The sequence below is a fragment of the Pseudophryne corroboree genome, chromosome 3, assembly GCF_028390025.1.
Source record: "Pseudophryne corroboree isolate aPseCor3 chromosome 3, aPseCor3.hap2, whole genome shotgun sequence".
In the NCBI taxonomy this organism is placed as follows: Eukaryota; Metazoa; Chordata; class Amphibia; order Anura; family Myobatrachidae; genus Pseudophryne; species Pseudophryne corroboree.
Genome location: NC_086446.1, coordinates 712,001,556 through 712,014,589, shown reverse-complemented (window position 1 = coordinate 712,014,589; position 13,034 = coordinate 712,001,556). Strand labels below are relative to the sequence as shown.

General features: G+C 48.4%; 1 protein-coding gene across 1 annotated transcript in view; it reads right to left on the bottom strand.

The window, feature by feature from the left end:
* The window catches only part of LOC135056672 (alpha-2-macroglobulin-like), a 258,698-nt gene that overhangs the window by 35,458 nt on the left and 210,206 nt on the right, over positions 1-13,034 (bottom strand). Inside the window, exons 27-29 of the mRNA XM_063962122.1 lie at positions 11,049-11,123; positions 7,374-7,536; positions 2,332-2,537 (exon numbers count right to left, since the gene is read on the bottom strand). Coding sequence (XP_063818192.1) covers positions 2,332-2,537; positions 7,374-7,536; positions 11,049-11,123 — 444 coding nt within the window. The remainder of the gene's footprint in view (positions 1-2,331; positions 2,538-7,373; positions 7,537-11,048; positions 11,124-13,034) is intronic.

The window sequence follows — 13,034 nt, the reverse complement described above, 5'->3', positions numbered from 1 at the left end:
ATTACCCCTATAGACAAATATTCATAACAAAGGGAAGATGTATCAAGTCTTCAAAGGAGTGGTACAGTTGCCCAAAGGAAAAAAAAATGCTTTAAGATAGCATTTTTCAAGTACATTCTACAAAATGACAAGTATAAACTGATTAGTTGCTATGGGCAACTGCTCCACTTGTCCACCCTGGGAATGGGAGTCAGGGTCAACACCCATTGGTCAACAGTGGATAGGTCGACATGAAAAAAAGGTCGACATGAGTTTTTTTTTATGTGGGGGGTTTGTGTCGCTTTCTCTGTCAAGTGACTGGGAACCCCAATCAGTGCACTGCGTACCCTTGCATGGCTCGCTGGGTTACCATTTCCAATCGTAGTCCACATGGATCATAAAGTATGAAAAAGTTAAAAATATGAAAAAAGTTGTGAAAAACTCATGTCGTCCTTTTGCTATGTCAACCTAGCACATGTTGACCTAGTGAACATGTCGACCTAAAAACCATGTCGACCTAATGAGATCAAATAACAGTGCTGCCCTTCCATCCATAAATGAAAAAAGTTTGTTCTCCATAGAGCAGGGTGAGACTGTCTGGTGATGACAGGTGACCACCAGGCAATAAGTAGCAAGGGGTCTCATCATTTTAAAAAGTGTTGCAAGATATATGCTGAGGATGGGCCACACTCATCTTCTGTAGCCCAGGGGATAACGAAATATGGTCCACTTACAATAGCATAAATCCCACTGCTTGGCAAGAATACGTGCATATATTCCCATGTGCATCAATATTAAAATGTGCTTCCAGGTGTGAAGACTAGATATTGGGGGAGGGGGATCTTATGTCAGTCGTAGGCAGCTGAGCCTTATTCTCCCACAAAAAAAACTTGATTTTTATGGATGCCCCCACAGAGCCGTCTTAACAGCAGTGTGGGCCCCTGGGCACAGCAATGCACCGTGCCCCCTACCCATCCTCCAGCGGTAGGGGTGGGGGGGGGTGCTATCAGTGGCATCTTTAATGTCCCGCGGGTTGTAGGGGGTGTTCTATCTTCCGCTCAGCATGTAGGACCTGGAGCTGCTAATCACTCCTTTACTGCACAGATGGTGGGAGATGAGGTGGGAGGCAGAACACTAAACTGTGGGGCATTGGGCTGAATGAAGGGGCCCTGTTACATGACTTTGAGGGTGGTAGGGGGTGTTTAATATGTAGGGGTGGGGTGGATAGTGGAGTGGGCTTAATATTAATAATTTTCTGTTGGTGGGCAGCTTGCTTGACTGCAGATATCTCATGTTCCTGGAAATAGATTTCTTAGCTTTGAATGGGATAAAAAACTAGAGATTCCCCCCCTTTCAGCAGGTACTGGGCACTTGGGGATCAGAGTTCAGAAGCCAGAGCTCGAAAATATAAAACTGCATATTAGGCGTGTGGAGCTGGAGCAGGGACCAGCTGCTTGAAGGCTAATATCTCTAGTTTTGGGCAGTAGAGACAAGCTGCCAGTGTCCACCAAAAGGGGAGAATCCCAGCATTTGGAGTATACCCTCAGAAAAATTCTGTGTCAAACAGAACCTGAGATATCTGACTGGGTAAAGCAAGTAACAGGCTTGGATAGGGACCACTGCTTTGAAGTTGGAAATCTCCGGTTCGCCAGTGCCGATTTTCTAACATCTGGAACCCCTGGAAAGAGGGGACCTTCAGCTATCAGCCTAGGGCCCTTATACTCCTGGAACCCTTGTGCAAGAGCCCATTGAGACCATATGAAATGACGGCCCTGGGCCCCCATGCTATATTTCAAGTATATATGCACTTTTGATGTCTGCTCACCCTCTAGGGGCAATTTGATGGAAGACACATGCGCACAAATCACACTGTTATTAAAATACGTGAACAAGAGGAAAATTTCAACGTTTAAAAAATAGGGGGCGTGGTGGTGGTGGTGGTGGTTGGGGGATTAAAATGATATAATGGCCAGGACCTTAAATAAAATTTTACTTTACCACCATACGTGTCCCTCTCTGCGCTCAGTCCTGCAAATAGATGCATTTGCAGAAAGGGCAATTCACTGTGGGGCAGATGTATTAAGCCTGGAGAAGGCATAAGGAAGTGATAAACCAGTGATATGTGCAAGGTGATAATGCACCAGCCAATCAGCTCCTAACTGTTAATTTACATATTGGAGCTGATTGGCTGGTTCGTTTATCACCTTGCACATATCACTGGTTTATCACTTCCTTATGCCTCCTCCAGGTTAATACATCTGCCCCTGTGTATCTTTTTTTTCTCTGGTATTACTGAGCTTTACTGACTCGAGATCACTGTTATTCCCCGCTCTGTACACCCCATTATATCACCTGTGTGGATGAGTATCCTCCATATGGATTTTGCTGTTTGCTCAACCAATTCACAATCTGTGAAGCTTTGCCCAGGTCTTTTACGGGGCCTGAGACAACAGCCAGGAGCATATAGGCCGTTGTCTCCACCTCTGCAGATGGAGCTCGGTACCAGTACGGAACATCAGAGGCAGGAGCCGACTCCCGTTCCCAGTGCAGCTGTCCTTCTGTAGATACAAAGTGTGACATGTAAAATATATTGATGGATAAACAAACACACAGGAATCGTTATGATTAGAAGATGGGATATGCAGTAAAATCAAATAAACTGAGCTAACCCCACATTAAACGCCTCACCTGTGGTCTATATACATGACCCTGACATGGGCTATCCTGCTTTATAATATTATACAAAGAAAGGACAAGTGCCCTTTAGTATAAATATCATTTATAGACTATGGCGGTAATTCCAAGTTGATCGCAGCAGGAATTTTGTTAGCAGTTGAGCAAAACCATGGCCCTCATTCCGAGTTGTTCGCTCGCAAGCTGCTTTTAGCAGCAGTGCACACGCTAAGCCGCCGCCTACTGGGAGTGACTCTTAGCTTATCAAAATTGCGAACGAAAGATTCACAATATTGCGAAAAGACTTCTCTGTGCAGTTTCTGAGTAGCTCGAGACTTACTCTTCCAGTGCGATCAGTTCAGTGCTTGTCGTTCCTGGTTTGACGTCACAAACACACCTAACGTTCGCCCAGATACACTCCCCCGTTTCTCCAGCCACTCCTGCGTGTTTCCCAGAAACTGTAGCGTTTTTTCACACACTCCCATAAAACGGCCAGTTTCCGCCCAGAAACACCCACTTCCTGTCAATCACATTACGATCACCAGAACGAAGAAAAAACCTTGGAATGCCGTGAGTAAAATACCAACCTTTATAGCAAATTTACTTGGCGCAGTCGCAGTGCGAACATTGCGCATGCGCAATTAGCGGAAAATCGCTGCGATGCGGAGAAAATTACAGAGCGAACAACTCGGAATGACCACCCATGTGCACTGCAGGGGAGGCAGATTTAACATGTGCAGAGAGAGATAGAATTGGGTGTGGTGAGTTAAATCTGCAATCTAAATTGCAGTGTAAAAGTAAAGCAGCCAGTATTTACCCTGCACAGAAACAAAATAACCCACCCAAATCTAACTCTTTCTGCACATGTTATATCTGCCTCCCCTGCAGTGCACATGGTTTTGCCCAACTGCTAAAAAATTTCCTGCTGCGATCAACTTGGAATTACCCCCTATATTGGAACAGATCGGGCAGAATTAGGTTCTCATCTCAAAACCTGGAGATATTGGAAGACGCAAACATCTGCCATGAAATGTCCTAGAATAGGGTAGACTCCCGCACAGATGAGATAGAACAAAGGAAAATAGTATATAATGTGCGCTGTACTGGACGATTAATTATTCCAAAACAGATGTTTTAAGGCCCGTACACACTGGACGATATATCGCGGGTCCGTCGGCCGGGGTGTACGGCCGATACGTCTGTGAACGCCGTCGTTCACAGACGTATCACATCGGCCCCGCAGCACAGCCGACGGCCAATACCGATATATTGGCGCGTCGCTGTGTGTGTGTACGGGGGTCGGCCGACCGCCCGTACACATGCTGCGGCGGCCGGCGGTGATTGACAGCTGAACTGGGCGGGCGTGTGTACACGCCCGCCCAGTTCATGACGTCAGTCCCTGACAGATCGGGCAGTGTGTATGCACAGCACACTGCCTGATCCGTCCATAGATATATCTGCAGATCAATTGATCTGCAGATATATCTACTAGTGTGACTGTGTACCCACCTTTTGAAAACTCTACATCTGACCTTAAAAGAGCCTTTAGTGTTTCACTAAGGTTTCCAAGGCTTTTCTCACTCATTCAGTGTACACATTATGGGGGAGATTTACCAAGGTTTGGAGAGAGATAAAGTGGAGAGAGATAAAGTACCAATTAATCAGCCCCTATCTGCCATGTTACAGGCTGTGTTTAAAAAATTGCAGGAGCAGATTAATTGGTACTTTCTCCAAGCTTTGATACATCCCTATGTTTCTATTTCACCATGTTTTACATGGCAATGACTATGAGTCAAAAGCTCATGCAGCAGCATCTATTGTACTTGTATACAAACATTTGGCCGAACGTGCAAGGCCTGAGATGCTCACTTCTAGCGTGGTAATAATGATTAGTTCATCCTTATAAGCCATCATTTGTGGCACTCCAGTATTGCTACAGTACATTATGATACTTCTAGTGGGTTGGGTAGGATATGCCTACGGTCGGGATGACGGTGGTCAGAAGACCGACCGCGGCATCCGGATGGTGAGAACCCCCGAAAGGGGCTAGGTAAGTAAAGATTCCATATCCCAATGCCCCCCTAACCCTAGCCCTTCCTGCAGCCTAAACCTAACCCCCCCCCCCCCCCTTCCACACACACACACAGCCTAACCCTAATCCTCCCCGGTGATGTCTAAACCTAACCCCCTCCTCCCGCAGCCTAACTCTATCTCTTCCTCCCCCACAGCCTAACCCAAACCCTCCCTGGGAGTGCCTAAATCTAACCCCCCTCCCTGTAACCTAACCCTCCCTTTCCCGCAGCCTAACTCTAACCATCCCCCCACTGCCTAAACCTAACCTCCCCCTACGGTTAAAATGTAGGAGACCCCTGTATACTTACTTTTAGGATATCGGCAGTCGCGATTCCAGCGTTGGCATTCCAAGTGATTTTGGAGTTCCAGCACCGGCATTTTGGATGTGCGTTGGGATTCCAGCACAGGGATTTTGAGCCCCGGTATCCTGACCGCATCCCCTTTTACCATGCTTACTGTATATCAGTTTTTCTCTCATTGTAGCCAGAGGCGTATCTAGGGTAGGGCGAGTGGGGCACGTGCCCTGGGCGCCTTGGCAGGCCCAGGAGAGGGGGGCGCCGTCGGCGGCCAGGGCATCATGCCCCACTCGCCCCCGTCACGCCGAAAGCTGAAATGTGAGGGGAGGAGAGCGCACCGTCTCTCCCTCCCCTCACCGCCGCTGAAAGCCATAGCAGCGCTGCTGTGTCCGGCCTCCGGCGGCGTTAGCCAATCAGAGCTTGCGGTCCGGCTCCTGATTGGCTGCCGGTCTGCGAGCTCTGATTGGCTAGCGAACCGGCACCACACAGCCACCGGAGACCTGTCCTGGAGCGGTGAGGGGAAGGAGAGGGGCTCTCCTCCCCTCACATAGAACACAGCGGGGACTCGGTAAGTGACCGGGGGGGGGGGGGGGGGAGGGGAGGGCACAGTGGGACAATGTAACTGGCACAGTGGGGCATGTAACTGGCACAGTGGGGCATGTATCAGGCACAGTGTGGGGCATGTAACTGGCACAGTGGGGTATTGTATCTGGTACTGTGGGACAATGTAACTGGCACTGTGGGACAATGTAACTGGCACTGTGGGGCAATGTAACTGGCACTATGGGGCATGTATCCGGCACTGTGGGGCATTGTATCTGGCACTGGGGGGCAATGTAACTGGCACTGTGGGGCAATGTAACTGGCACTGTGGGGCATGTATCCGGCACTGTGGGGCATGTATCCGGCACTGTGGGGCATTGTATCTGGCACTGTGGGGCAATGTAACTGGCACTGTGGGGCAATGTAACTGGCACTGTGGGGCATGTATCCGGCACAGTGGGGCATTGTATCTGGCACTGTGGGGCATTGTAACTGGCACTGTGGGGCATGTAACTGGCACAGTGGGGCATGTAACTGGCACTGTGGGGCATTGTAACTGGCACTGTGGGGCATGTATCTGGCACTGTGGGACAATGTAGCTGGCACTGTGGGGCAATGTAACTGGCACTGTGGGGCATGTATCCGGCACTGTGGGGCATTGTATCTGGCACTGGGGGGCAATGTAACTGGCACTGTGGGGCAATGTAACTGGCACTGTGGGGCATGTATCTGGCACTGTGGGGAATGTATCCGGCACTGTGGGGCATGTATCTGGCACTGTGGGGCATGTATCTGGCACTGTGGGGCATTGTGTCTGGCACTGTGGGGCAATGTAACTGGCACTGTGGGGCATGTATCTGGCACTGTGGGGCATTGTATCCGGCACTGTGGGGCATTGTATCTGGCACTGTGGGACAATGTAACTGGCACTGTGGGGCAGTGTAAATGGCACTGTGGGGCATTGTATCTGGCACTGTGGGGAATGTATCTGGCACTGTGGGGCATTGTATCTGGCACTGGGGGGCAATGCAATTGGCACTGTGGGGCATGTATCCGGCACTGTGGGGCATTGTATCTGGCACTGGGGGGCAATGTAACTGGCACTGGGGGCCATTTTCAGTGGCCACACCCCTTCTGGAGCGTGACCACACCCCTTTTTTGGCGCGCGCGGCTTCGGCGCGCGCACATGCTTCTTTTGCTATGTTTTTTTTTTCCTTTGTGGGGGGGTGGGATTTTACATTTTGCCCTGGGCTCCAAAAACCCTAGTTACGCCTCTGGCCACAGTGAAAAGAGCAGAGAAGGGGGCAAATGAAGAAATTGCCCATAGCAACTGCACAGTTTTGAGGTAGCATTTATCAAGTACATTCTATAAAATGATATGTAGAAGCTGATTATTTGCTATGTGCAATTTTTCCACTTGCCACTACTCCACTCTCGTCACTGATTGATACATTACCCCATAAATGTCTGTGCATTATAGATAAAGACTTAAATGAGGAACCTTATAATATGGTTCCAAACATGATGGTATTTGATCTGAGATACTGGAGGGGATGTCATGGTGGAAAATAGGGGGAATTGTGCAGTGAATCATGGCCACTGTTCATTGGGGCGTGGCCATCATGATGCAGTTCACTGCAAATTGTATCATAATGCCTACAGACCAGTGAAGTGGGTGTGGTGTGGTGTGGTAGGCTGGTCCCAGAAGTCCTGGAGAGCTCCGCAGTATTAGGCAAGTATGTATGTTCTGGTATGTTAGTATAAAATACCTATGCACCATAGTTATCTGTAGCTAAGCCTATTACTTACCGCCTCGCACTGCTTTTGCATCCAATTTATCCATCATCATCTTCCTGAGCTCTGTCTCTCCACTCAAAGTGAAGGTGTAGGCCAGAAGAGCCTGGGTGTATACACTGTTCACATCCACAGCTGCCTTCCGCAGGTAGGACATAGCGTCCCTAACCAGAGGATCCTGCCAGGGAATGGTATGAGTCTCAATATTGATGGTATTAACGATAACATGCAAATTGATAATTATCTATGAATTGTGTTTACTGTAAGTGGGTAAAAATACAAGTGATGAATTACACCATGTAGTAATTTAAGGTGCTACACTTCCTGTATTTTAATTAAATGAATTGTTTTTGAAATATATTTAATTAACTTAAAATTGTGCTTCTCCCTTTTGATCTGTGTATTGTTTTACTGACAGAGGGAGGTAATTCAGGCCTGATCGCTGGGCTGCTATCTTTGCTGTTCTGCGTTCAGATAGATGCCGCCCCCAGAGGGAGTGTAAATTAGTCGTGCAAGTGTGCGATTGCATGTGTACGCCGAGCTGCAAAAATCCACTGTGTGCAGTCTCTGCGCAGCCCAGGACTTACTGATCGGGGCCAGAGCTGACGTCAAACACCCTCCCTGAAAACACTTGGGGATGCCTGCATTTTTCTGGACACTCCCAGTAAACGGTCAGTTACCACCCACTAACGGCCTCTCCCTGTCAATCACCTTGCGAACGCCCGTGCGATCGGAATTATCGCACCATCCTGTCGCTGACTGGTAATGCCTGTTGTTGTCTGATGAATGTGCGCATTGCGGTGCATACACATGCGCAGTTAGGACTTGATCGCCCGCTGTGCGAAAACGCACAGCACTGATCAGGTCTGAATCACCCCCCATGTTGGTATGTAAAGCATAAAAGCAGGCAACCGGGCAAAGCCATGTTGCACTGCACGCAGTAGCGGATCTTGCCACGGGCAAGCAGGAATTTTGCCCGGGGCGCTGCCTTCCGGAGGGCGCTGGCGCCATCTGGAGGGCGCCTCACCATGGCAAGATCCGCCACTGCTGTGCCCTCCGCTGCCCGCTGTGTCCCCCGGCTCTGCGTCTGTGGTCCCGGCTGTGGTCCCCTGTGAAGGGAACTAGACGCGTGGCCTCTAGTTTCCCTTCGCGGAGAGGACCTTTGCTGAGCGGTGCGTGATGACGTAATCGCGCACCGCACAGCAAAAGTCCTCTCCGCGAAGGGAACTAGACGCTACGCGTCTAGTTTCCCTTCGTGGAGAGGACCTTTTGCTGTGCGGTGCGCGATGACGTCATCGCGCACTGCTCAGCATTTAAGCGGCGCTTCTACTGTACAGGGGGGCGTAACTGGCCACGCCCCCTGTATTAAGCCACGCCCCCATTCCCTGCCCGGGTCGCCGAGAGCCCTCGAACCGGCCCTGACTGCAGGTGGGGCAGATGTAAATCTGGCTATGGTTTACTGTGCTCCTGCACTCCTGTCGGGGTTTCAGGCTGTCGGCATTCAGACTGCCGGCATCATGACTGCCTGTATCCCATATCCAACCAGCTGGGATATAGGGTGTGTGCTACTGTAGTTTCATTCTACATTTCAGTGTAAAAACACTACATGTTCAGCATTTTCCATGCTTGCAAATAAACAAATGCATTTGCACACATTGCAGCACGGATCAGGAGCTAAATGTTGCTCCCCCCCCCCCCCCCCCCCCCCCTCTTTTTTATCTACTTCTAACTCTGTATCAGGCCCACAGTAATGGAGCTGGCATTCCTTCTAGTCGCTACTCCTCTCAGTGTACTTTGTATAAGTCCCCATAAATCACTGCAGCATGGTATATAGGGCCTAATTCAGACTTGATCGCGGCAGCAAATTTGTTAAGCTAATGGGCAAAACCAGGGGCCTAATTCAGACCTGATCGTAGATGTGCTAAATTTAGGACATCTACGATCAGTCACACAGACATGTGGGGGGATGTCCAGCACAGCGCTATCCCACCCCGCATGTCAGTCCTGACCTCCCCCCGCAGAAGTACAAAAGCATCGCACAGCGGCAATGCTTTTGTAACACAGGAGTAGCTCCCAGCCAGCGCAGCTCCTGCACTCTGGCAGGGAGCTACTTATCGCTGCCTGGGTTGCAGCGGCTGTGTGTGATGTCATGCAGCCGCCACAGCCTGCCCCCGCATGGTCCGGGCACGTCTGCATTGCCCGGACCGCGACCCCTAAACGGCGGCCTATTCGCAGTTCAGACATGATCGCTGCTGTGCGAACACGCACAGCAGCGATCAGGTCTGAATTAGCCCCCATGTGCACTGCAGGTGTGGCAGATATAACATGTGCAGAGAGAGTTAGATTTGGGCGGGGTGTGTTCAAACTGAAATCTAAATTGCAGTGTCAAAATAAAAGCAGCCAGTATTTACCCTGCACAGAAACAATATAACCCACCCAAATCTAACTCTCTCTGCACATGTTATATCTGCACCCCCCCTCCACCTGCAGTGCAAATGGCTTTGCCCAACTACTAACAAATTTGCTGCTGCGATGAGATCTAAATTAGGCCCATCGTTCGTTGAGTTTTCAAACACAAGGGGGCTAATTCAGATGTGGATGGGTTAGATATCGCTGCTGCAGTGATAGTAAATGCAGAAGAAGGCGCCTATTAGAAGCAGACACCTCCTGCTGCAGTAGCACCATTGGGCGGCTTGCAGCTCCCATGAGGTCGCGCAAGCCACCCATTGCAGTACCTTGTAAGAGACCAGGAAATCTCTCTCCAACAACAGAGATTCCTTGCCTCTTCCCTCCCCCTAAACGGTGGTGACTCACAAAAGAAGGCCATTGCCAACCCCAAATGGCATCAGAGTGTCAATCACTGACTGCTTCTGTCGTCACAGGACCCTTTCGCACATGCATAGGACAGGTCCTGCGTATATGCAAAGCACCGATAATCAGCACTTTGCGGCATAAGAAGCAATTACAACTAGACCTGAATAAGGTCCAATGTGCACAATGTTCTACTAGAGGACAGCTACATCATCCTACATTCCTTAACAAAAAGCATACCGTAAAACGTAAATATGTATAAGGCATGACATTGCTCATACTGCGCTCACGACGGCCTGTGTTTTCACGCAACTGGGGCCAGTGAAGCTGCATCAAAGGATGCAGTCACTGGCCTCAGCACTCCCAGAAATTGGGGGAGACATACTGTACTATCAACACCCCTTAGCCACCCCAAAATGTCCACAGTGGATTAGGGGGCACTGCGACTGTTGTAGAAACAGATCTGCACATGCGCAGATCTCAAAGCATCAGAGATGTCTGCAAACCATCGGCATCTCTGAATTTAGCCCATGATATTGGTCACTTACCCAGTGTCGGACTGGGGCATGAAAGGCCCACCTGGGGAATGCTGTTGTAGGGGCCCATGCTTAAGGGTGTGGCCAGACTCCAGTGGGGTATGGACAGCCACCACAGAGGTTTGTCTAACCATTACAGAGTACATGTTCTGTGCCGCTTGATAAATATATAATAAACCATATTTTTGTGAATTATAATGTAACACGTGTATAATGCATAAATGAAGTACACTAGGATAGAGTCTGGACCCTGATCCCTAGAGGAGGAGGAGGGCCCACAGGCAGTAGGGCCCACTGGTGGTTTCCCCTGTTCCCCTGTGGGCCAGTCCGGCCCTGCACTTACCTCTACAGATACACCAGTCTCCAGAAGAGCCATTGTTACATACGCAGAGAGGGAAGTTTCATCATCTACTCCACCCTGTAAACAATAGATGATGGGCTACGGTTAAGCTCAGATGACCAAATAAAGAAAGAAAAACACAGCTGGAGGCAAATACATGCCTTGAAAATGGACATGACACGCCTGCATTTCTGTCACCACTCTTACTTCAACTCCCCCAAATGGTCACTTGCTGTCAGTCACTCTATGCATAAAATATCAGCGCAATCGCAGAGATAATGAATAGGCCCCTATGAGCTCCGCAGTATGTCTTTGTTTTTACCAGTGTGTCTGGAAGGAGAGCCCAGCTCACTTCAAAGCCCACGTTACCCTACAGTCTCTGGGGACAGACTGTAGAGGTGAAGAAATCTCAAGCAACTTACTGTGCAAAAGAATAAATGTCTTACTCTCTATCTCCTACCTTCCAATTCAGTAAAATAAACTATTCTGTGTCTTTTGTTTCTAAAATACTCCTCTAATTAGTCTGATTTCAGAATGAGCGATAGAAGGCTGGGACTTTCCTTATTACATGTGCCAGCTGTGTACCTGCTTTATGACACATTGCTTGGCGTACACCTGAAAATGCGTTTCTCCACCAAAGTGCTGCTTGTGGAGTGGAAATAACTGAGAACAACAAGTCCTCTAACACTTTGCTTTCTCCCTCAGTATGCCTCCTCTACTTGGCAAGGATCTCCGTCACTTTGCCTATCTCCTACTCACAGCCTCTACTCCTCCACCAATGCTGTCTGTCGTCTTGCTTTGCAAACCACGCATCTTGGTGGAAGTCTAGGCACACTTTGTCTACATTTATTCTAAGGATGGTCCATTGTAATAAGGTAAAGCTCTAAGAACGCAACACCTCCTCCTCAATATGCCCTGATACCCAACATACACAGAAACTTTTACAAATATATAGCATTCTCTCTTTTTACTGCTGCATCACAGTCCAAAATTCAAAACATCCATTGAGTTAATGCTAGTATCTTGAGTCTTTGACTGCTAACGGCAGGTAGCAGTCACCTTACACATTATGCAGCCCAAAACTGAAGTGTCTCTATTAATGTTACAGCATGTGTGCAAACACACCCTTAGGCCAAAAATATTGAAAATGCCAAGTTTAGGGGGAGGATTATGAAAACCTTGATTGACCTATTACCAGAGCAGGTAAACATGAGGGCACCACTGTTGGGTATGAGATCATCCTTTCTTCCAAACCAGTACTTGATCTCTGTTTTATTGCTGACTGAGCAGCTGGGAACAAAGGACAAAACACATTTTTATGCAAATACCAGATCAGCGGCTCTTTTACCAATTTCTGCTCCCAAATTGGGCTACCGATCTTTTTGAGAGACCCGCAGAAGGACTTGGAGAAGGAACTGAATAATCCTTCTCCAATAGAGGCCACTAGCTAATGTGCCATCTGATAGCTGTACATTCATGGGTCTTCACATTGGTCATAAACCCAAAAGTGAAGACATCACTCGGACAGATGGGCATCCCAGAGCAGTCACGGCAAGAAGATGTCAAAGAGAATTCAAGCAGGTAAGTAGGTTAAGATGAACATTAATGATCACATTATAAATGTGATCATTAATACAGTTCACTCTTTTACTCTTACTCATTTCATCATGCATAATTTGATTACTATGTTTGTTCATTCCATGTACAACATAGTGTCAATGTAATAGCCCATGATTTGTGGAAGCTGGCAAGATTCCAGCAAGCTACTCTTTAGATTTAAAGCAGCAATTCGTTTAAAGGCAAAATCAACCTGGTTTTATATTGACACCAACTGGCACTTTAAATATAATAACAATCGCAACAGAATCATGCTAGCTTATGCAAATAGAGGACTGACTATAACATTTGGCCCACCGTGTCCATGAAACAAGGTACCCTATCAAAACCAGTGGCTGTTGCAATTACATTTGTGGCCAGTAGGTGGTAGAG